General features: G+C 36.5%; 1 protein-coding gene across 4 annotated transcripts in view; it reads right to left on the minus strand.

The window, feature by feature from the left end:
- The window catches only part of Sytl5 (synaptotagmin like 5), a 241,552-nt gene that overhangs the window by 103,498 nt on the left and 111,837 nt on the right, over positions 1–26,217 (minus strand). For all 4 annotated transcript variants that reach the window (XM_021725559.3, XM_040273390.2, XM_078034972.1 and 1 more), the window contains one exon: positions 13,146–13,645. In XM_021725559.3, the coding sequence (XP_021581234.2) occupies positions 13,146–13,264 (119 nt within the window). In that variant the 5' untranslated portion in view covers positions 13,265–13,645. The remainder of the gene's footprint in view (positions 1–13,145; positions 13,646–26,217) is intronic.

Below are 26,217 nucleotides of genomic sequence, written 5' to 3' on the forward strand. Positions count from 1 at the left end.
AGTGAGGCCTTGTCCTGGGTCCCTGTATTTGGCCTGCATAACTGAGTTTTAACAAGAATCCTGCTAAGTAAATCTAGCAAGAATCCCCCCATCCTGGATGACTCCTCTTAGGAATTTTCTATCCATTGACCTGCTCATTCTGCTTTTGGTTATAAATTCCCAGCAGTCTCTGCTATATTTAAAGTTAAGTCCGATCTCTCTTCCCTACTGTGATAGTCTCAACAGTAGTAGTGTTGGATAAAAATCTTCCTTAATTAAGTTTCAATTTTTTAAAAAACTTAACCTATGTTGAAGATAGCAGGCAACCATTTTGAAAGAGCCTGGGCTTCTGATTAGCATGGGGTTACCATTACCAGACCTGATTGCTTTCCTCATGACTTTATCTAGGTTTAAAAAAAAAAGGACGAAAAGAAAGAAAGAAAGAAACTTCTGTATTACTTAAGCTAATATTATTTTGATTTTTCTGACACAGCAAAACTTGTCCTAATTTCTACAATCATAAATGCATAAATGGTACACTATTACAGAAGTAAAGAATGCACCAAAAAAAAAAAAGAATGCAAAGTTTGGTTGTGACTCAGTGGTAGAGCGCTTGCCTAGCACATGTGAGGCACTGGGTTCGATCCTCAACACCACATAAAAATAAATAAATAAAATAAAGGTATTGTGTCTATTTACAACTATAATTTTTTTAAAAAAAGTATGCAATGTTTAGCTTTAAAATACTAGTTATAGATAGAGTCTATCAAAAATGTCAATTATTTCTGTTTTACACAAGAGTATATCAATTTGATTTGAATTTGTAGGAAAATGGAGACTTTAAGTGTGCAATTCAATAAGATACAATTTCGCTTCTGTTAAATTAAAAATTATCATTTCTATTCCCTATGTCTTGCATATAGTAAGTGCTCAATGATTTTTTTCTGAGTCTTGGAAAATGAATTTCCCAACTATACGAGAAAGAAAGCTCATATAAATTAATACTGAAATGACACTGATATTCAATAGTAAATGGACAAAGGAAGTGAATAAAAACTCATGAAGGAAGAAATATAAATGACTAACAATCATTTAAAAACTCTGTAATCATATAAATGCCCCTTTATCAAATCACATTTAAGTAATAAAACTGATATTATCAGAGGTATAATGTAACATTTAAGAGAAAACTGACATAACATTCTTGACACACAATTTCTCAATCTAAAGGAAACAAATTAAAATATGAATCAAAACATAATTAAGACAAAAGATTTAAGAATAAAGACATTCATGGAAATAAAACAGTTAAGCAAAACCTTGTATATCCATGTTCTTTATATATATGTATGTATATCTAAAAGATTTCATAAAATAGCATAAGATTTTTATATATTTATATACATTACATAAAATAACATAAGAAAGATAAGACTGTTACTTTATGAAATCGTAGCTATCCAATAAAATGATACCAGGGATTGAACTCAGGGACACTCAACCATTGAGTCACATCCCCAGTCCTATTGTGTATTTTATTTAGAGACAGGGATCACTGAGTTGCTTAGTGCCTCACTGTTGCTGAGGCTGGCTTTGAACTCCTGATCCTCCTGCTTCAGCCTCCCCAGCCGCTGGGACTACAGGTGTGCACCACTGTGATCGGCTCCAAAAAAATTTTTTCATGATATGAAACCACTCATGAAATAATATCAAACAAAAACAGAGAATATAAAATTATATATATGCAGTATGGTTCCAATTACAAAAAACTATGAATAAATACATAAAAGTGTTAGGAAGGAATTCAACACAGGTGAAGACTATCTCAGAGAAGAGGAAATCTATGTGAGGTTTAAAAGTTCAGGTTATATAATTTTCTGATTTTCTATAATAAGCCTATAACTTTTATGATGAAAAATTTATCAGAAGATATTAAAAGTTTATTTAATTGGGTAGAGGTTTTAGGATATATAAAATTTGTAGACATTGATGTCCTTTTTGGTTCCTAGTGCAATTCTGGCCTGAGCATATAGCTCTTTGTTAGAGTGTTTGCCTAGCATGTGTGTAGCCCTGGGTTCCATCCCCAGCAGTGTAAAAAAAAAATCCTTTGAGGCTGGGGTTGTGGCTCAGTGGTAGAGCGCTTGTCTTGCACGTGTGAGGCCCTGGGTTCGAGCCTCAGCACCACATAAAAATAAATAAACAAAATAAAGGTATTGTGTCCAACTACAACTAAATTTTTTTTTAAAAAATCCTTTGGTGTTTAAAAAGTTTTATTAATTTTAGTTATTTGCATTAAATGTTCAATAGTTGTGTTGAATTGCTCTGTAGTAAAATAATTGTAAGAAAAATTATTAAACACATGTCAGCCTAATCTTATTACTGATTAAAAGTGATTAAACAATAATTCTTAATTAATTTGGGTAAATTCTTATAATATTGCTATTAATATAAAATGATCACCTGCCTGAAATCTGCAATATAAGAAGTGACTTTTTAAATATTTTTTAGTTGTAAATGGATCTTTTATTTATTTATTTATTTATTTATTTATTTATTTATATGTGGTGCTGAGGATCAAACCCTTAGCCTCCCACATGCCAGGCAAGTGTTCTACCACTGAGCTACAACTCCAGCCCCATGAAGTGACATTTTTATTAGTGAAAATTTTGCTTATATTATTTATTTAGAAATTAAATACCTATTTTCCCAACAATATAATTGATATTAGTTATTTCCTTATGAATTGATCTATATTTGGGTGGGCATGAATCTTGTTCACTCCCCCTCCCAGACTTAACGTTTAGTCACATTCTAGATAACATAAGGTGGAGGATCATTCTATGTTTTTGCAATTTACAGTAAAAAAAGAAGGGAAATTTACTGGCTATGAGTACAAGTTAACCCCTGCTGCCTACAGTCATGTCTTCTATGCCAATTCTGGCTACAGAAGAACAAAAAAGAAGGAAACGTATTAAAATGGGAATATGGGGGAAGAGTGAAAGATATTTAGAAATAGACTGTGTGTGTGTGTGTGTGTGTGTGTGTGTGTGTGTGTGTGTACACAGAGATTTGAAAGATACAGATATTGACAGATTATTTCTATGTTTCTCTACAGTCTATCTATATCTTTGAAATAATACAAATAATATTAGCATGAAATAATATAGACCTCTATAAAGACACACACATGTACATATAGATACATAAATACATAAAATCTAGATAAGTACAAAACTTACTTAAGACTATTAGTGACATATAGTTTCAAACAAACATGAGCAAGTATAAGTTGGTTTATTTGGATAATCAAATGGTTGATATGTCTCCAAATATCAGATATTTGGGGCCCTGTGCCTATAGTAAGCACTAGAAGTAAAAATTACTTGGAGGAAAATGCTGCAAAAATCAAAATATAAGTTAGTTTCCTATATATATGTTTATTCTGAAATTAGTAAGATCTTGGTAGGAAAACTCCCCAAAGTTTTAAATTCATTTAAGGCAGAGCTGAATTTTTTTGTTTCATTTACTCTGTGACTCATTAAGTGTTAGAGTTCTATTAGGGAACCAGTATGTTCATGCTGGGAATTTCTGTTAATCTATGAAGAAGCTTTGTGGCAATTCTATTAGGATTAAAACAAAATGTTTACCAAACTAGAAGTCTACTCCAATAGTTCTCCTGGTGTTTTATGGAGACAGTGGGTCTTTGGGTTTTTGAGAAGGTCAAACTAATTTTGTTCTTAGCGGCAGTGCGATAAGATTTGGAAAAACAAATAATTCTGCAGATCAAATGTTTGTGGAGTACTAACAGGATATTATTGCTTGGTACTTATTGCTCTCCTTGACTTCCAGGCTGAATGTATAATTCCTAGAATCACATCAAATCCATTTGAACCCAATCTTTAGCTTCTCTGCAGGATTCCAAATAGCCAATTTGAATATACTTTTGCCATCTATTTTTCCTTCCTTCTCTTCCTCTAGGACTGAACTGGAGGAATCAACCACATTAAAGACAAAACCATAAGGTGAATGCTAATTTCCAGACTGGGGTCTATGGTCTCTTGATGATGCTAAGCTTTGGCTTGCATAGTGGCTCATTTCTGTGAAACCAGCTGTGTAGAACAAAACAATAAACTTGTACTTGGGTTTTCCAACAGCATAAAGAATAGCAGAACTTGAAGAACTTTTGTTCCTTTTTATTGTTTGAAAAAAGTCATAGTAACTTTGGATAATGTCATACAGCTTATAGGTCAGAACTGTCAGTAAATACCAAAATAAGGAAATGTTTTCTGTTTTGTTTCATTTCTGTGACAGCTGTTGGAAAGGCCATGGGCGGACATTCAAAAAGGCCTAAATACGTGTAAAACATCACAACATAGAGAAAAGGGTGGTGATATGAATGAGACAACCTCAGCTGTGATGTTTCCCAGCTGGGTGAAAATTTGAATCTCTCAGCTGAGCGCAGTGGAGCATGCTTGAAATTCCTGTGGCTCGGCAGGCTGAGGCAGGAGGGTCGTGAGTTCAAAGCCAGCCTCAGCAATGGTGAGACACTAAGCAACTCAGTGATACCCTGTTTCTAAATAAAATACCAAAAAAAGTAGTTCTGGAGATATGGCTCAGTGGCTGAGTGCCTCTGAGTTCTATCCCTGATAACCGTCCCCTCCCCCAAAATTTTAATCTGTCAAATTTCAGTTGCCATAGCTATAGTACATTATAATAACATATAACTCCAGAACAATCTGGGGATTAAACAAGAATATATGTGCGAATTGAGTAATACATTCTCTGGTGCAAGGTAAGCATTGGATAGCTTACTATCTCTATTTTGGCCTCTCCTATCCCAACAAAGTTTGATAAATTTCTCAGAAATTCAAAGTGGCCCAAGAGTGGAATCTGAGCAATGAAGCCAGGCTGTATGAGGTTACAAATTGCAGTCCTAGCACTTACTAGGTAAAGTGACCTTGGACAAGTTAACTGCACATCAGCTTCCTCATCTGTAAATGGGACTATTCATAGTTCTTACATCATTATTTGAATGAATTTATAATCTGTCAATTGCAGTTTTGCAGAATGTTCCTCTATTTCTTGGTATCTTCTAGACATCCAGATTCTTTTTACCATCTAAAGACAATGAAACATATTTAAGCTGTATCAGGACATGTGCTACTATAGACTGGGTGAGGCATAATCTGGAGATGGTGGGACTTTGTGAAATGATCAAACCTCCCAGACAGGAGTGATAAACCCAGTCTAATTCCCTCTTAAGATTGGGAGCCATCTCACCACAAAGGCATGAAAAGCTAATTTTGGCTTTACTATAAATTACTGAAATTTCTAAACTTGCTTGGAATGCCTGCCTGTGCCTTGAACTCACCCATGCCTGGCTCTCCCTAACCAGATAAAACCCTCTCTGGAAACTCTAATGACCCTCATAAATTCTGATGTCGGGGCCAGGTAAAATATTAACTAGCCTTTGTGCTATGTTTGTCAAAATTTTGTTATGTGTAAGTTCTCAAACCCCCCCATTGTGTAACTTTCTGTGCTTTTATAAAGCTGTGCTCCTAGAGAGCTGAGGGAGGATGTCTTCTGTTCCTGTGGTTTTTGGGAGAGACAGCTTGCTTTAATTGGATTTCAATTGGAGTCGGTGGTCTTTTCTTTGTGTCATGGTCTAACAAGGAGCAAATGTTCCATCTCTGAGAGCTGTTTATAGTCCAACTCCATTGAATTTCTTGGGCTAACCAAGCATGGTGGTGCATACCTGCAATCCCAGCAATTCCAGAGGCTAAGGAAGGAGGATCATGAATCTGAGACCAGCACAGCAACTTAGTGAGACTTGGTCTCAAAATAAAAAAAGAAAGGGTTAAGGATATAGCTCAGTGGTAAAGTTCCCTGGATTCAATCCCCACTACCTGCTGTCCCTAGAAAAGAATCTCTTGGACTATAGAGGTTCTGCTTCCCCCTTAAGTAGCTATCGGGGCTTTCTAATGTAGCCAGCTATTCCCAAGGCTAGACCTACCAAGGTGTTGATGACAACAAAGTCAGCGCACTGTTGTTTTTGTAAACAAACCTCTATTGGCATACAGCCATAGCAATTTGTTTACATATTTTCGATGGCTACTTTTATTCTACAATGTCAAAGTACTTGTAACACACAACATATGGCCTGTAGAGCCTAAGATATTTACTCTCAGGCCTTTAATGTAGAAAATTTGTTGACCTCCAGTCTACTCCATTAATAAATAAATACATAAATAAATAAATACATGATCCACAAATACATGATCAAATAAATATATGATCTATAACTACAAACTTCTTTATAGATCCAATAAGCATGAAAATTGTGTCTCAGCTCATTTCCATTATTTCAACAATAAAAATAACCATTGGCGTTAGGGATGTAGCTTAGTGGTAGAGTATGTGCTTAGCATGTGCAAAGACCTGATTAGATCCCTAGAACCTGACTCCCCCTCCCAAAATAGCACTAGGCCTATAAAGGGTACTGCACAAATGTTGGTTAATTCTGACTCTTGGGGATTGTAGGATGCTTTTAACTGCATATAACAGAGAATCTGATTGAAATTGCTATAAATAATAAGGAAGCATAATATATGGTTTAAATAAGAATTTCAGAAATGTGATAGATTCTATATGCTAACAAATAACCTGGCATGGTGGGGCACACCTGTAATCCCAGCAGCTTGGAAAATGAGGCAGGAGGATCGAGAATTCAAAGCCAGCCTTAGGATCTTAGTGAGGCCCTAAGCAACTCAGTGAAACACTGTCTCAAAACAAAAAAATAAAAAGGGCTGGAAGTGTGGCTCAGTGGTTGAGTGCCCCTGGGTTCAATCCCCAGTAACTACAACAAAAAAAATGCTAACTAATTATGACTAATTATTTTTAAAAAAATCTTTTGCTGGAGGTGAGCAAAGCAAGTTTGAATAGGGAGGGAAAGTAGAAATGTATGCTGTGAAGCAATGAAGAGGGTCTGCCACCGAGTAAAGCCTAAGATTAGGTACCCAAGAGAATGTAAAGGTTGCTGTATTTTTGTGTGTGGTAGCCAAATGGAAATGACATCCCCTTAGAGAGAATAAAACCCACAAATGAACTGCTAAAGTGAATAGTTATTTATAAGCTGAAGAACTCTTAAGTGAACCAATACCACAAAGTAGACATTGAATAGTATTTGTTTTTAGGTGTAGGAGATCAAGTGCATTAAAAATGTGTTAATGAGAATTTTTGGAGTAGATATTATGAGTCATGTATATTTTATGTTAGTCTGAGTTCTTTCAGTTAGAAAAGTCTAGGATATGATACAATCAACAGTGATTTCTGTTTTGTACTTACAAACTGTCAGTATTTTTTTTCCATTTGCAATTACTATTGATAGCTCAATTTTCTTTGTAACAATTCTTCCCTCTTTCTTTGATGCATTAGAGCCATCAAGAAATCTGAGTGATTTGTTTTCCACAGAGAACATTTAAAATTCTCTTATTCTCTAACAGTTAAACCCTGTGTCTAGTTGTCTCCTATGACTCCTTTCTGCTTGGTCTGAAGGAAAATAATGTATATTTGGATGAACCTAGAATATAATGGTAGCAGGCAGGTGACTCCCTGCCAGCCCATAGCCCCTATGCCTGGAGGTAATTATCAGGTTTGCTCTGTACCTTCTGGGTATGGAGTATCTTCATGAGCCTCCGGCAACCAGTCCCACCTCAAATAATATCACATTTCAGTGGTTTTGTTGACTGTGGATAACATCTGGGCATAAGGTCTAAAACATTAATTTGATACAATTTTTATATTTTTTCTTCTTCCATTTTTTTCATTTCAAAGGAAGATCTACTCAAATAAACACATAAACACATAATCAACCTACTGCTTTTCAAACTCCAATTTCTTGACTAGTGGAGTAAGATTCTTCTTTGTAATCTTTATAATTCTTTAAAAAATTACTTGACTTCTATTTCATTCTGAAACTGATTAGCAGAATCTGAAAGCAATTTTGCACGCTATGGTAGAGAACTGAAATACAGCTGACCTATAATTATTTGACAATTTTGAAATCTTTTACTTATTTTGAAGTCAAGCTCAAACAATTCTTCAATTTGTATCTCATTCATAATTACATTACCTTCAATTTCCACAAGATATCAATTTATACCTCTGTAGCATGGTGGAAACGGTTTTTGAAATGGGGAGCATCAAAGTTTACTGCTGCAATAAAACATGTTACACACCTACATTCCTTGTGTTGATGGTTTGGGAGGATAAGAAGTAAAAAGGACTAAGTTCCCTGTCTGATCTGGCAAAGTTAGAGTAAGGAATAGCCACAAGTGGTGAGATGCAAGGATATATATATATATATATATATATATATATATATATATATATATATATATATAGAGAGAGAGAGAGAGAGAGAGAGAGAGAGAAGGAAATAGGAATGCAAAGCCAGTACTAGCTATAAAATTCACAAAAGTGTAAGAAAGCCAGAAGTAGTGGTTCACACTTGTAATTCCAGTGACTTTGGAGGCTGACGCAGGAAGATTGTAAATTGAAGACCAACCTTGGCAACCTAGCAAGGCCCTAAGGATGTAGTGAGACTCTGTCTCAAAAAAGAAAAAGAAAACAAAAAATAGGGCTGGGGATGTGGATCAGTGGTTAAGTGACCCTGGATTCAATCTCCAGTGCCCCCCCCCCAAAAAAAAAGTGTAATAAAGGGACTATATGGCAATAATCCCTTTACTAATATTATATATATATTTTCCTGCTAAGTATATGTGGCAACTTAACTGGGCCACTGAGTGCCCAGATATTTGATTAACATTGTTTCTGCATATTTCTTGTTGTAGTGTTTCTGGATGAGATTAACAGTAGACTAGATAAAGTATATTGCCCTCCCCAGTATAAGTGACCTTCAACTGATCTAGTAAAGAGCTGAATAGAATAAAAGGCTGAGTAATAAAGAATTCTCTTTCTCTGCTTGACAGTCAAGCTGGGAGATCAGTTTTCTCTTGCATTTGGGCTTCAGACTTGGACCGGAATTCACACCATTGGCTTTCATAGTTCTCAGGCCTGTGGACTTGGATTGAAACTATGCCATTTTTTTTTTTTCCTGGAACTGGACTTCTCAACCTCCACAATCACATGAGTCAATTCCTTATAATGAATACCTTTACCTGTCCATGTATCTCTCCATTCTTCTATCTATCTATCTACATTCTATTGGTTCTGTTTCTCTGGAGAGACCTGACTAATAGAATCCCCAAAGACAGTGTGTTCTATGCTAACCTCTGGGTTCTGCCTCTAGTTTGTGCTTATTTTCTTTAGTTTGTTACATATCTGTCTTCCCCTGTGAGCTTCTATATTGGGCACCTTCCTGTTTTGGGTGCCATGAAGTAAGTATTCTGCTAGCCTGGTGAAGCTTAAGGACCCTGATCTCAGAATCATGCTTTTGTCTGCATATTATACAATACACAGGTTTACAAAGAAACTTAATTATATTGAAATGCAGTATTAAAATATTAAAAAATAAATTGGAGCTGAGAATATGGCTCAGTATTTGCCGAGCACTTGCCTAGAATGTGTAGGGCCCTGGATTCCATTCCTAAGAGTGGAAAAAAAGAAAAAAAATTAAATTGTTCTACAATAATAGGTACTTAATTTTCATATTAAATATGAAAAATCCTCTGGCAGACTTAATAATTGCCATAATTTTGTAGTAGTGATGAACATAAATAATATTTTGAAGTATTTGTTACATCATCAATGTGATATGTTAATTTCTACGACCTCTCCTGGTGACAAAGTCAGAGATACAGTTAATACTACTGTGGTGTTCTGCCTACATTCATAACTGAATGACATGCTGAATTTCACTTAAGGCTGATAAAAATAAGGGTATAGTTTTCCTCCAATTGAATATCACAGAATCTCTGGATTCTATAGCAGAATACCCCGAGGAGTCTTCTGTTCTTTTATATCAATCTGCTCTTCTCTCAAGAGTCCAACATGGACCAGTAGAAAGCAGGTGATACAAAAGTATTTGCAGAGTTTCACTATCATGCAGATATATTGGGTCCAAATTAAGCTGCACTGAGTGGATTTAGGTTGCATTTAAACTTACAATAAAAAAGAGGAAGAGGGGTGTGGATGTGGCTCAAGCGGTAGCACGCTCGCCTGGCATGCGTGCAGCCCAGGTTCGATCCTCACACCACATACAAACAAAGATGTTGTGCCCGCCAAAAACTAAAAAAAAATAAATATTTAAAAAAATTCTTTCTCTCTCTCTCTCTCAAAAAAAAAAAAAAAGGAAAAATCAGAGAAGGATAAAGGATAAAAAAAAAAAAAGCAGAAAGTAATACTATCTGACCAAGGTGCTTAAATGTAGTGCCTCATTTCTTGTTTTGCCAGTATGTAAACCCTAATGACTATGATAAAAATTGCTGGGAACAACTTAATTTATAAATCAAATAAACCAAAAATCCTCATTTTTAATGTTACCCCCAGACTTATTATATGTATATTTCCCTTAAAACTAACTTTGTTAAATAGCAATATCTTTAGTAATAGAAGCTTTACAGTCTTTTGGGCTGGATCTTCCAGAAGTAATTCTGAGATGTACACTTGTGTACAAGTGACTTCTGAAGTACTCTCAGAGAAATCTGTAAGGGAGAAGGGGACGCAGAGGAGAGTTGCCTGTCACTTGTGGCTCTATGAGAAACTCCAGCCACCTAAAGACAACTGATTTAATCCTAAAGCCAACCTTATAAGGTAACTACCATTATTATTTCTATTTTGTCAGATGGGGAAATAGATTTATCTATGGAAGCTTCTTGTCTAAAGTAATCGAAAGATTCCATGCTGCATCTAAGATTTGAATTCTGGATGTGTGATTCAACAGCATGTACTCTAAACATCTTGCCACCCACTTTGGGATGACTTCTCAATATATGAGGCCATTAAGGGTGGCTGAGTCTGAGTCACCAAGCCTAAGCTCCTGTCTTGAGAGCTCAGACCAAAATGAGACAACATATCTAATGCAGTTATACAGGACACTCAATAAATATTAGCCACTGTTATTATTAAAGAAGGGGAAAAAACATAGCTTTAAAACACCTATTTTCTATAAAAGTGTCTCTTGGATCTATAGAAGCCTTTTTTCTGCTACTCTCAAAAGTTTGAAAAATCCAGGAAATTAGTGATGGTATTCTTGACAGCTCTGTTGTAAATGACACAATTGGCTTTATTCATTTATAGTTGGTAAGAAGACAAGGAAAAAATAAAATGGGAAAAGAGAAGAGGGAGTATAATAGATTATTTCAAAAAGTTATTGGAATGACAGTAACAAATATTCTGAATAAAATCCTATTTGTTATATTTCAATGCTTCCTGGGAGCTGGTATTAAATTATTTCTTCCTAGGGAATGATTTTTAATTTCCCTGAGAATGTCACCAATAAGTTAATACATCATCCCCCATAAACAATGTCACTTTCTGCAGTGCATTACACAATTCATTCACTTTTGCAACTAGACTACACTAATGCCAAAAATACAATTCCTGATTTCTTTACAATAATTAACTGCAGTTGAATTCTAGGCCTCGAAAAAGGACACTAATTTTAATCAAAATCTTTGGTTTCTATAAGACTGGTTGAATATCTTGGAAAAGTAGAAATGAAGTCTCTGTACTTTTAACTATGAAATAAATATCAAGTCAAGAATATTTTGATGTAATTCCAATTCTAAGGATCCTACTTGCTTCAGGCATAGTGAATATTTTTGTAACACGTGAAGATAATTTTATGACAAGTTTTATCCTCAAGTAAAATAAGTTTCATGAGCTGGGGGTGCAGCTCAGTGACAGAGTATATGTTTATCATGCTTATCATGCACAAGGCTCTGGATTCAATCCTCAGCACCAGAAAATAAAATAATAAATATAAGACTCAGATTATTATTTGGGGAGCCACCAAAGACCAAAAAAGTACACCATGCACAGTTGGCAGTTATTGAAGAGGGAATTTCTTTATATTGATTTTTTATGCATAACCTCTCTTCCGGGGTGAGGTGTAATAACCAGTACAGGCAGCAACCAATGACAATGGGTATTGCAACTAATCAAAATGATGATATGACAATTCAGAGCAGATGATGCAACCAATCAGAGTGGATGCTGGCTGACACACAGGTGAGGTCATACCTGAGAAACCAACTAAATATCAGCCCTGCCTAAAATGTATGTGAAACCCAACTGTATTCATATTGCTCAACTCCATTCACATAGAAACTTCTTTCAATAAATTCAACTGACTCGGGAGTTACCATGGGAACTTTTCACTATCCAGATCCCTTTCTTCTTCTCCCAGGTGTGGGTAAAGGCAAAGTTCCAATAAGACTGACCTGAGAAAGGCATTGCAAATAAATAATAACTCATGTTTATTGAATACTCAGGTACCAAGCGTTGCATGTGTATCATCTTTCTTGATAATTACCTTTCTTCAACAATCCTGTGAGGTACTATTCTTTTTTTGGTACCAGGGATTGAATCCAGAGGCACTGAGCTACACCTCCATCCCTATTTTATATTTTATTTAGAAACAGGGTCTCACTGAGTTGCTTAGGGCCTTGCCATTGCTGAGGCTGGCTTTAAACTCATGTCCTCCTATCTCAGCCTCCCGAGCTGCTGGAATTACAGGTATGCACCACCACGCTTGACTTATTATCTTTGTTTTACTGTGAGAAAGCAAGGCATGAAGAAATTGAGTAATGTGTTTTCAGCTTTCTGTTACTATAACAAAATATCTGAAATAATTAACTTAAAAGCAGAAAAGGTTTATTTTGGCTCATGGTTTCCACCCATGGTGGCTTGGTCCAGTTGCTTTTGGCTTTGACAAGGCAATACACATAGTGGGTGCATGTGGCATAGGATGCCTATTTACCTCATGATGACCAGAAAGCAAAAGATAGTGAAGGCATCGATAAATTCCTTAAGACATATAAACTACCCAGAAGATGTTTTCTAATATTTGGTCCACTATTGGGAACCCACAACGTCCCTGACTAACATCTGTCTCCAATGCGGTCACACTTATCCTATTTCTGATTTAAATTGCTTCAAACAGGAAACAGTCAAGGAGGGAGGAAATGATAAAAGGGTCTTACCTTATTCTCTTGTCTTCCACTTTTTTCAAATATTCATCTCTCTTTAGGACTCCCAGGATCATTTCCTTCTCATGATCTAATAAGAATGACAGATTGATCAATTCCGAATTCTTAGACATGATATTTCAGTGGCAGCTGTGAGTAGGACTCACTGGTTGAATCTTCCAGAGGGTGAAATGATGTGGACGATTGCTGGGGTTCCCCCTGGCCAACTCAGAGTCACTCGGTTCAAGTTTGGTGAAAGTAGTTTTTATAAAGTCTCTGCAGAATTGCTGATGGTGGCTAGATAGTCTTCCACGATACACAGAAAACAGACTCTACTGGAATTGTGTTCCAAGAAGGTCATTATTGTTTTAACTTAAAAAAAAGAAAAATTTTCCAAAGCTTTACTGTGATGTGTAGTCAGACAGCGGCTGAATTTCACTAATGATGCTCAACTTGGGTTCTTCAGAAAGCTGCAAAGCAGGAATCAGATCCCCTGGGACAGAATGATTAAAATACTGAAAAGGTGGAAGAAACAAAAGAGAAAAATTAATTAGGCAGTTTTCCCCCACAGCACTTGTAAAACGACATAATTTTTGAAATACCAATGTACCTAACACAAACAACATTTTTACAATCAGCAAACTGCATTTATTAAATACTTATTTCATGTTTTGTTTTTTAAACCACAAATGGCATTGAGTTGATTCCAGGCCCTCCATGCAAATTCAGTTTCTTCTATTATAATTGGCTTCCTCTGAGAGACAGATCCCATCATCACTCTTGCAGCTGTATTGGGTCACCACTTTGGGACACTAAATGCACATACTGGATGGTCCACAACAGGTCAGGACCCTTTAAGCAGCTCCCTCCTTTACCCGCCTGCCCAAACTAGGGCCATAGGCATAAAAAGCACAACTGGTGAAACAAGTATGAATGCATACTATGAATCAATCTAAATATATCTCACAAACAATGAATGAAAATGCTTCAGTTACAGAAGAATTCATGCAGAATGACTGCAATATGAAGGCTATATCTTGTATCTTTTATTTTATTTAATTTAGAACTACATACATTAGTAGTATAAATATAGGTAAATTCAGGGGAAATTCAAGATCCTGATTACTTTCATATAATCACAGAGGAGAACACAGGGCCTTCCCCTATACTGGGTAATGTTTTACTCATAAGAAAGGCTTTATTTCTCATGATTTATGCAGTTGTTTGTGAATTATCACAAATATGTAATATATATATATATATATATATATATATATATATATATATCCCCGCTCATTTGCAGTTTCAATTACCTGAAGTCAACTTCAGTCTGAAAATAAAAAAACCCCAAAAGCAAGCAATTCTGAAGTTTTAAATCGTGTGCCATTTTGAGTAGAGTGATGACATTTTGTGCCATCCCATTCTGTCCTTCCCAGGATGTGGCTTCTCCCTTTGTTCAGTGTATTCATACTGTATATACTACCTGCCCATTATTCACTTAATAGCCATCTTGTTAATCCATATTGCAGTGTTTATGTTCAAGTAATGATTATTGATAATGGCCTCACGGTGCAAAAATAGTGATACAGATGAAGCTTAAAACATATGTTTTAAGAAGGCATAAGACATAGGTCATAAAACATAGAAGGACAAATTAAATATGGTACTATGTGGTAGACAGGAAAAAAACTTAGTGTATATATGGTTCATTACTATCTTCAGTTTCAGGCATCCATTATGGATGTCTTGGGATGCTATATGGGGGCAACTACTGAACTACAAAATAGATGTTTTAAAACTACCCCCTTGTGAACATAAGAAGCTTGCCAGGCCCTGTCTCTCATCACTAACTTTTGAGCACATTTTATTGATTTGGATTCTCTCTGTACAATTCATCAATGATGATGACTCCTAGGGTGATCTGTTGGATTTTGTGATTGAACATCATCCCAACATACTATCCCTTAGTCTCTCCTCAGGTCTATGAACTACGATCTACATGCGAGTCATACATGGTTTGCTTGGCTCTTGCCAGACTTGCAGACATAGCCACTCAAAGACTGCTCTGGGGCCTTGCAATAGCCATAAGATCAGGATGACCTCAAAATCTCAGAATAACTGAAAGGACAGGTTCAAATCCAGAGCCTTCCCAAATTTCCAATCCCCTGTTTATTGTATACAGTAAGCACCAAACCAAAATGTTGTTGAAATGACTCAAAATTGAACTGTTTCCTACAGACCAAGAGGTAGCCACCTCTGAGGAAATTGCCCAAGTCGTTGCAGACTGTCTGTATTTACTCTAAATCTTTCTTCCATATCTAAAGCCTTAGAGGCATCAGGGAACAGAGGGACCCAAGATTGAAACAAACAGTAAGAAGCAAGGTTAAGAGCAAAAGGGGCACTTCAGAAAATTTAATGGTTTGGATTGTGCATCACTGTCAACTGCTGTCTCCTCACACAAAGAACACGATTGATTCTTTCCATTCTTTGTGTGTCTCTTTGATTTTATGATGACATGGAAAAAATAATTGGAAACTCAGTCAATGAATATATTATCATTACAGCCGGATTTACTTAAGAAATATTTTATATCTGAAATATCAGATTTAGAAGGTCCTACATGAGTACTCTACAGAATCATATTTTGCAATTATTCAAGGAGTGGAGAGCTATAAAAAAATGTTTGAATGATGCTAATTGTTATCCCTACCTTTGGCTGTAAAATCTAGTCTTTGTTCTAAAAATCCAAAGGACTGCCTTGTGAGGGGAATAGAGGAAGGGAAGCACATACAGATGACAGAGAAGATGGAAAGAATATAAGAAATAAAATTGTCCTCTGAGAGTTCAATTAGTTAAGCTCTGAATGTATCTGTATGAATAGGCTAATGGGTTTGTAAATGAGTGGCCTAGATCAGAAATAGCCAAAACTTTATCAAGAAAATCAGGATGTTTCCTCCAGAAGGCAGGGTTGGACTGTGATTGTAATTGAGTAAGATGGAATCTATTTAATGATAATAGAGTCCTTTAAAAGAAACATGGGATGGGGGAGAAGAGACAGTGAGCTTGGACCTAGTTAAAGAAGATCTAAGGAGCTAGATGCTGATGGTGTACATATGGACTGCAACCAGGGAAGAAATTTCCAGGTCTCTAAAGGGAAACAGCTTGTTTGTACTCTATAACACATGTTTTATGTTGGGTGATGAAACAAATCACTGTCTGACAAATCTTCATACTATTAATCACTCAAATCATACAATGAAGTCATCTTGCTCAAACTTCATTTCCTTCCAGAAACTCCTCACTGTAAGTTGGTTTTCCATAGAGTTCTCGATCCAGGAATGAATATTCTGGTCCTGCCTACAGGGAACGCTATGCTTGATTTAGTTTTTGTCCATGTCTCACCTGTTCATTGTGTGCCAACCAAATCAAATTTCTGAGCCTTTGCACTGAGAACCAGAATTTCAGAATCTGGGCTGAATGAATTTATGTAAGTATGAAGCATCTTTGTGTGTGGTGTTGGGGGTGGGGGTGGGGTTTCAGGGATTGAACCAGGAGCACTCAACCACTAAGCCACATCTCCAGCCCTATTTTGTATTTTATTTGGAGACAGGTCTCACTGAGTTGTTTAGTACCTCACTGTTGCTGAGGCTGGCTTTGAACTCGTGATCCTCCTGTCTCAGCCTTCTGGGCTGCTGGGATTACAGGCGTGCACCACCATGCCAGCTATTATGTAGCATCTTTTGATTCCTCTTTTTGGGTAGTTTATAGGTCCAGTTGAACAATCCTTTACCCACTACATACTTCAAATAAGTGAAAAACAAAATGAGTAGTTGATCCTCATTTTTTAAGTTAAATGTGCACAGTAAATACTAGTCAGATTAGGAGAGAGAAATTCATTTTATTTTATCCTTCATTTCCTTACCTAAATGGCTCTGTTTAAACATTTCACATGTGGATTCTGTCCTGTGGTCAGTAACTGCTGAAATGGGCTAAACTGTTTGGAAAGATGACATGACTTGTATGTCATTCAGCTGCCTTTGGGCATTGATAGCTTTTGTAGGTCATTAACTCTCCTGATCATCAAAAACGATGCCATAATACAAAAATTCTAACAGTGTCACACAAGGATATAAATTTTTAAAAAGCATCTATTTTGAGTAACACACTTAAAAATGATAGAGGTTGATATTTGAGTCAAAAGAAAGGGTATATCTTAAAATTTCTCTTTATTGTGTACTTGAAATTGAGTTTTAAAAACAGAATATTTATGGGTGTGCTCTTAGAATGAAATTAATAAGAATAATTTCAAAGCTGGGGATATAGCTCAATGATAGAGTGCTTGCCTACCATGCATGAGGCCCTGGGTTTTATCCCCAGTAAGGAAAAAAAAAGTTAATTTGCTTTTTGCCTATTACTGTATGACAACACAATTAGATGGATTTCCAACATTCTTAGAGGGATGTTTGGAAGAAAAGCTAAATAACATATGCACAATTCACTTGAGGGTGTCTTTCAAAAAGACAAAGCAGTCATCCTGCAGGGAAACTATAACTAGAATATCAGTACATATGACTGTCAAAAGTAGGAACTATCATAGAGATAAAGATGCTGTGGGGAGAGAAAAAAATAGTACTTTTACTATAAAAGACTCGAGGGCAGATGCTATGGAATTGCAGGCATTCTTTTTCAATAGAACAATCTCTTCTCGCTGAGCAACTCTACGGTATATTATGTGGGAGTGTAGTAACTGTGGTTTTTTTTTTTTTTTCAAATTTTACATGGAATTGATTCTCCAAACAATAAGAAGGCCAATTAACAGTACCATAAACTTTATATTGATGTTTCAAGATCTGCATTCTCAGAAGATTCTACAATAACAGCTAATACTAATATGGCTCAACTAACCTTTATGATCCCACTTCATGAAATACTATCTCCATTATACAGATGAGAAAACTGAAGCATAGAGAAGTTAAATAACTTGTCCATAGTCAACCAGTTAGTAAGTAATTTAAAGTAGTCTGGTTTCAGGGATCTTGTTTATAACCATCATATTTTCTGCATCTTAGTGCCGTCATGGAATAAAATTAGTCTACAAGATGCTATTAAATATTTTATGGAATTTCAAAAAATTCTATAGTCTGACATTAATTCATATGAATGCTCTAATGTTCACTGTGAACTTTTACTGAATCCTTAGTTTGGAAAAAGATATTTAATATTATTAGTTTGTATCTTGGCATCAGGTATTTTGATAATTTTAAAGTGAAGACTATTTTTAGTTTTAAAATATTGGTTAGGAGAAAACCTAAATAACAAATCCAAGAGAGGAAGTTTTGAAAGAAAAATTAGAAGATGCACTTACATTTTGAGATAATTACCAAAGAGTGGAAATTTTGATGTAGCTTCAAGTTACAGCAATATGATGGAGTAATTTAGACAAGGTACATAAAACACACCTGAAGTGTAAAACATTTCAGTTATATTATTAGTTGAAAATAGGAAGATAATTAGGTTTTTAAATGCATGTATGTTTAATGCAACAGATATGTGCATATGTAATACATGTAGATACAGAGGAAAAGGCAAAACATGACGCATACTGGCCTGTGAATCACGTTGCATCCAGAGATTAGAGGGGTTTGAGAAGGGATGAAAAAAAAAGACATCTCCACATTGTTCATTATTTTGAACATGTTCCTATAATTTTATATCATTTATGAGTTTAAAAAATGTTAAGAAGCAATAAGGTGTAGTGGTAGTCTGGAGTTAGAAACAAGAGAAGCAGAAGCGAAAAAATAATTTTAAGAATTTGATCCTAGAAGGATACAGGTGACATTATAGCAATAGGGAAATGGGAGGTAGGGGCAATATGCTGGTTTGAGTGGGCAATAACGGGCTTGGGTTTTAGACATACTGTGAATTATGTGACACCCTAGTTCTCATAGTATTCTGTCTCAATTTTTGTTCTTCCTTATAGGATTTCTGTTTTTTTGTTTGTTTTTGTTTTTGTTTTTTGTTTTCTTTTTTTTTGTCACTGTGACCAAAATACCTGACAAGTGCAACTTAGAAGAGGAAAAGTTTATTTGGGCTCATGGTTTGGGAGGTTTGGCCCATGATCAGCCAGCTCCATTACTTTGGGCTTCAGGTAATGCAGAACATCATGGCAGAAGGGTCTAACAGTGGAAAGCTGATCTGTTCATGGTCACCAGGGAGCAGTGAAATAGAGGAGAGGGGGACAAGGAAGATGCACCCTTCTAGGCCATATACCCGGTGACCCACCTTTTCCAGCCATGCCCCACCTGCCTATGGTTATCATTCAGTCAGTCCATTCACATTAGGATGGATTGATGAGGTTACAGCTCTCAAAATCTCATCATTTTACCTTTGAACATCCATGCATGGACACAGAAGCTTTTGGGGGGACACCTCATATCCAAACCATAGCAGGATTCATCAAAAACACAAATTTGATAATTGTCACTCTCATACTGCAAACTCTTCAATGTGTCAATGTCTCACGTCCCCCCTTTTATTTTCAGTGCTGGAGATTGAATCCAGGGGTGTTCTACCACTGAGCCATATTCCCAGCCATTTGTATTTTTTATTTTGAGATAAGGTCTCACTAAGATGCTAAGGTAGACCTCCAACTTGAGATTCTCTTGCCTCAGCCTTCCAAATGCTAGGATTATAGGTGTGCACCTCTGTGCCTGACTTTCTTTACTGTTATTAGCTCAAATTGTTTAATATGAGTCACAAACCTTTCACAATCGGGCCCTTACGCACCCCTCTCTCATATATCTATCCCCTAGTCACACTCAGTGTTTCATTTCTCTAAAGAAGCAAATCTCTCTCACCTCCAGATCTTCCTACTTGCAAGACTGCCTGGGAAATTCTCTCCTCCTATCTTCACATCCTAATTCCTAAGTATCCACAGAATTTAATCCCTAGTACCCCTCCCCCCAAAAAAAAATCCAGCAAAGGGTGCATGTACAAATCCCTCTATTATGTACAACTATAATGCACCAATAAAAATGTGGAGGAAAAAAACCTATGAGAATCACATAAAAAAATCCAGCAAATATTATTTCTGTCAAAAATATATTGTAGCCATACTAGCTCAGCTTCATATGTTATGATACACTATATATATATATATATATATATATATATATATATATATATATCCGCTAATTATCATGCTTGGCCACCAATCAAGAAAAGAACAGTAAGTACTAGAGTCATAGAGTAGGATAGGAGAGCTGGAGGATAACACATTTATTTAAAAAAAATAAAAACCATTTATTTTTTTTAGTTGTAGTTGGACACAATGCCTCTATTTCATTTATTTATTTTCATATGGTGCTGAGGATCAAACCCAGGGCCTCACGTGTGCGAGGCAAGTGCTCTACCACTGAGTCACAACTCCAGCCCAATACACGTATTTTTAAAAGTATTCAATTTATCGGGGCATGTTCAATCTGAAAAGAAAATAAAAACCAAATAACCCAACCCTGTTATTTCCCACTCAAACCATGGAAGAAGCATGTATAAACCATGTGTCAGAAACTGTTCTGGATCTAAGGAATGCACACATAAAGAAAGCATGGGTCCCATTCTCAAGGGCTTTGTCTACTTTGTCATGGAGACATAAAAATGTCACAAATAGCAACTCTAGAACTGAGAGCATAAAGAAAACAATAAGGGAGAAGAGAGTGGTTATTCTGGGTTGTAAAGAAAAGCAAGTGTGAAAAGTCACAAGAACACATAACTAGTCCAGGAATTAGTGACTAACCCCAGGGCCAGCCAGGGTCTGGGCTAATGGCGAAGAGTTGAAAGGATGGGGATCCTGGTTTGGGAGGAATTTGGTATCCACTAAAGCATCTGGATTTTATCTAGTGTTTATCAAACTCTATCTGCAGGATGTTTTCTCAGGAAACACAGTAAGAGAGGCTGAGCAGCCAAGCCTGTTTTTATCTGTTCTATAAGTTGGATTTCCTGATCAAATTTTATTTGAAGCAAGAGTTCCATGACCTTAAAAAGTCTACAAAAACTGCTCCTATGGCATCAAGCTGTTGAAAGCTTTTAAACCAAGGAATAACACAGTCAGATTTCTAGTTTAGATTTGTATTTTGAAAAAACATCACTCCTTGGTGACTGGTTGAAGGACAAGGATGGAGGTCAGATAAACAACGAGGAGGTACCTGCAGGAGAGCCAGGGGAAATCTGGGAATTAAAGCAGTGATAGTGGGACAGAAAATAAGGTTCATTTTTGAGATCTTGGGGGATGATCTCAATAAGAACCAGTGACCAACTAGATATGAGTGGTAAGAAAGAGAGTGTGTCCAGCATGGCTCTCAAATTTTAATGCATATAAGAATATGTAAGGGGTTTGTTTTTTAAAAAAATAGATTCCTGTGGGATGCGGCGGCACATGCTTGTAATCCCAGCAGCTTGGGAGGCTGAGGCAAGGAGGATGGAAAGTTCAAAGCCAGCCTCAGCAACTGAGTGAGGCCCTGAGCAACTCAGCAAGACCTTGTCTCAAAATAAAATACAAAATAGGGCTGATTGATGTGGCTCAGTAGCCAAGTGTCCCTGAGTTCAATCCACGATACCCCTCCCCCCAAATAGATTCCTGAGGTTCCAGTTCCAGAGATTCTGGTTCAGTAAAACTGAGGTAAAATCTTGGAATGTTGATGGTAATACTCTTTGCAGATATGGAGAAGACAAGATGAAAAAGATTGTGAAAGAAAAATAATAATTAATTACAATTTAGATGCATTGAGGTCCAGGTGCTTATAAAGTAAGCATTAATAAAGATTTGTCCAAAAAGGCATTTGGAATATGGAACTTTCAATAAACTTTTTAGGGTTTATCAGAGAAATCTACACTAGGGACATTGAATTGGGAATCACTGGGCCCTAGGTGATAGCTGAAGCCAATCAAGTGAGATCACCCAGAAGAGAAAAGGAATAAGGATAGTACCATTACAAGCAACAATATTTAAGGAATGGACAGAGGAATAAAGGAGATGATGAAAGAGACCAAGGAGGGATAAACAAAAAATATGGGAGAATTAGTAGAGTGTATTGAGCCAGGAGACAAGGATATTACTCAGTCAATGGTATAGGTCTTTGCTACATTCAGCTTTCAACTATCCAATCAGATAAACAGTTACAAATACCTCCATTGGCAAAAATGTAGCACACTAAACCCAGAATCTCTTGCACCACATCAATAACTTAAACCTAATCCAGTGTAGTATCACAATTTCCTTAGGTTGACCACCCCCCCCCAAGCTTCTAATAATAAAAACATATCTTGGAATTTTTTGGCATATAATCTAATTATTTACAGGTCAAACTTTGTACTTGTTCCCCTGTAGCATGCTAAAATCTGATCACCGCTATGGGCCTTGTGGCAATGAGGGTTGTTTGGAAGGAGGGGTGGGTATTGAGAATGGGCAACTTCTTGTACCAAAAAGGGGGATCCCAAATTAAACATTAGTTAGGAGATCTAAACTTGCATTGACAAAACGAAAGGAAACAACAGATCAAGGTGGACATCAGGGAGGAAACTCTGCACTAGAGGATTATGGTGCAGGACCCTACTTGAAGCATGGAGAATTTCGAAAGTAATGCATGTTCTGAAGTAAATATAGAATAGGTCTTTTCCATATGGGATCAAAGTGAGTTAATGTCAGGAAAAAATGAGCAGAAATACCTTAATACAAATGAAATACGTGGTCACATAGCTTTTGAAATCTTAGTTCCCTGAACAAATATCTTAACTAGTTTGAAGGTTGGTGTGAGAAGATGCAACTTCTACCCATAAGTTCCACGAACCACCATCCAAACCTAGTTAACCAAGCTTGTAACTTGGACTGAAGATTAATCCCAGGGAATCTTGCTTCCGAGGTTGTGGACACACGACTCAGATGAGAAAGAATCAAGTTCCTTGATAGATATCTGCCCGTGCTATCACCAGGAGAGTAGCTTGCCACTCCAGGAGGATCTATTTTTAAACTAATCCTGAACTTGACTCCCACTCACCTGTACCTCTTTTTCCAACTAGAGGAGGAATGATTCATAAATACAGCCAGCTTATTGTCCCTTGTATTTAATTCTTGGTAATGCCATGTCTGTCACATGCAGCAATGAACTGTGGAGAATAAGATGGATGACATTTCTGCTCCTCAAAAGGGACTTTACACCATGGTCTACAGCAGGAGTTGGCAAAACTCTTTTTTAGTCAGGACTGGCTAGCAAATATTTTAGACTTTTAGGACTAAGGGCCCAAATCATAGCTACTTCATAGATACTTATGCAACAACTGAGTTAACAGATGTCTACAATGTTTTATTGACAAAATGAAAGTATAGTAATAATCACTGAGCACAGGTGATTTTTGTAACACAGATCTGGTAATGAGAATGGACTTTTAGAGCACATAACATTTGACATCATTGGGTCCAAAGTTAGCACTCTTATCATCAATATAATGATAGGAAATGATAATAGCTCAGGCCTCACCCTGGGCCTACTGGATGTGAATTTCCTCATGGGCCCCCAGTGATCTTTGTGCACCTCAAAAGATTCAGACCACACTGGTCTAAAGTTTCTTAATACTTTCTGGGCTACATTTTAGTATCTTTAGAAAAAAATCATGAAATCTGTGAGTCCTAGAAAAGGTTTACAAACCATTAGAAGTCTAGTCAAGACTTCTACAGAATTCATGGCCTTGAAATTAACACCTCAGGGACCCTGTTATCAGGCCCACCCCAAGATGAAAATGTTCTAAAATTAGATTGCAGTGATAAATACATTGTGAATACAGTACAAAAGATATTGAATTGCACACTTTAAATGGCTTCATTGTATGGTGTGTATCTAATTAAAACTCTTTAAAAAAAATTGCAGCCAGGCACAGTGGCACAAGTCTATAATCCCAGCAGCCTGGGAGGCTGAGGCAGGAGGATCACAAGTTCAAAGCCAGCCTCAGTGAGACCCTGTCTCTAAATAAAATACAAAATAGGGCTGGGGATGTGGCTCAGTGGTTGAGTGCCCCTGAGTTCATTTCCCAGTACCAAAAAAAAACCCAAACAAACAAATCCAATTTGGAGGCCAGGCACCATTTTTTAACTTCCAATTGGGTTCCAATGGAGAATTCAAGTGGACACTTGCAAAAAGACTCAAGTTTGGGAAGTCAAGAAGCTCTGAGTTCAAATCACAAATTTGTCTCTTACCATGTTATAGAAACTAAGCTAACTCACTTCTTTGTATTTTATATTGGATTGTATATTTCCTGCTTCAATATTATATTTGCATCAACTCATTTTCCCCGTGACTCTCGACAATAAAGAAAATAATTACATAGCATTTAAATAAAAGTATCAGGTCCTGGTCTAAGGTCTTAATTCATATATATTACTAGTTCAATTTTCTTTTTTCCCTTTTTTATCTTTTTTAATTTGTTCTAATCAGTTATACATAACAGCAGAATGCTCTTCGATTCATTGTTCACAAATGGAGCACAATTTTTCACTTCTCCGATTGTACACGAAATACGGTCACACCATTCAAGCAATCACACATGTACATATGGTAATGATGCCCATCTCATTTCACCATCTTTTCATTCAATTTTCTTATCAGCCTTTTGAGTTGATTTTATTCTTCCCATATTACAAATAAGGAAACCAAAGCAGATGGAGATTAAATCCCTCTGCCACATAGCTTATTAGTGAAGCTAGAATTTGAGCTAAAATAATTTGTCTCTAATAACTGCTCTTGATCACTATACTGTCCTATAGAATTCAACATATAAGCCTATATATACAAACACAAAACAATATAATATATAACATAATCCACAACATAATGCACAGTGCAAGACCCTCCTGGGTTCGATTTCCCAACACCATCAAAAAATATATATTCTAAGGCATGTGGGGGATATGAAATTGTGGCAAAAGCACATTCCCCTGAGGAAAGAAAAAATCCAGAATATGGAAAGGGTAGAGAGGAATGAGACTTGCAAGGGCCTGAGGTTCTTTGGCTCCTATGAGTGTGGACCAACTGGGGAGCTAAACTGGGAAGAGGAGTCAGTCAGTGGTGGTTGGGGGATGGGAGTACTGAGGGAGCCAGTTGGCATAGAAGCCTTGGGTAATAATGAGGGACCCTGAGAAAGTCCTCTTTAACAAAAAGTCCCTGAGGGGAAGCCAACCAGTATGAGGATAGGGACCAAGCCAGACCAGTGACGGTTTCATAGATACCAACACAGATTGAATAAACCTGAGAACCAGAGAGAAAGGTAAAAGTTAGGGTAGCAGGAAAAAATATTCCAGCAAGTTACTATTGGAAGTTACTTAACTCAGCCAAGGTGATCCTGATACCTGGTTTGAATCTAGGTTCTGAAATTTGTGAGTTTAGGGGATCTTGGAGACATGTCTTGGCTACCTAGAAAACCCTTGAATACTCCTTATGTCACTGTAAATCCTCAGAAAGTGCGAGCAGTAGACCTACAGCCCATGTTTGCTGACCCAGGTTCAATATTTTTTCCCAATATAACTGAAGATTTCTCTTTGGTTTAATCCTTGTTCAGAAGACTCTCTAGGTTGGGATGAAGCTGATAATTTAGTCATATCCTGTTGTGCCTAAGTGTAAGGCCAAACATATGACTATTACTCAAGAGAACAATGAGAGTCAGACAGGCATTCACTTGAAAGAAAATCAATAGCTGTTTGGTTTGCTGTGTATTACTGATTTAGAGACAACCTTCCCATGTTCAGAGCTCAAACTCTGCACTGGCCAACAAAAGTAAATAGAAGAAGCTGTGAATGATTTGAAGCAAGTTAAATTCTTCATTCTTTTTTTTTTTTAAATTAGTTATGCATGGATACAATATCTTTATTTTGTTTATTTATTTTTATGTGGTGCTGAGGATCAAACCCAGGGCTTCACATGTGCTAAGCAGGCGCTTTACTACTGAGCCACAAACACAGCAAATTCTTCATTCTTAAATATGGCTAGTGAAAACAGATCCTGATCTTTGTTTTTAGGTTATTAACCAGATTTCCCTACAGTTA

Source organism: Ictidomys tridecemlineatus, chromosome X (genome assembly GCF_052094955.1).
Source record: "Ictidomys tridecemlineatus isolate mIctTri1 chromosome X, mIctTri1.hap1, whole genome shotgun sequence".
Taxonomy (NCBI): domain Eukaryota; kingdom Metazoa; phylum Chordata; class Mammalia; order Rodentia; family Sciuridae; genus Ictidomys; species Ictidomys tridecemlineatus.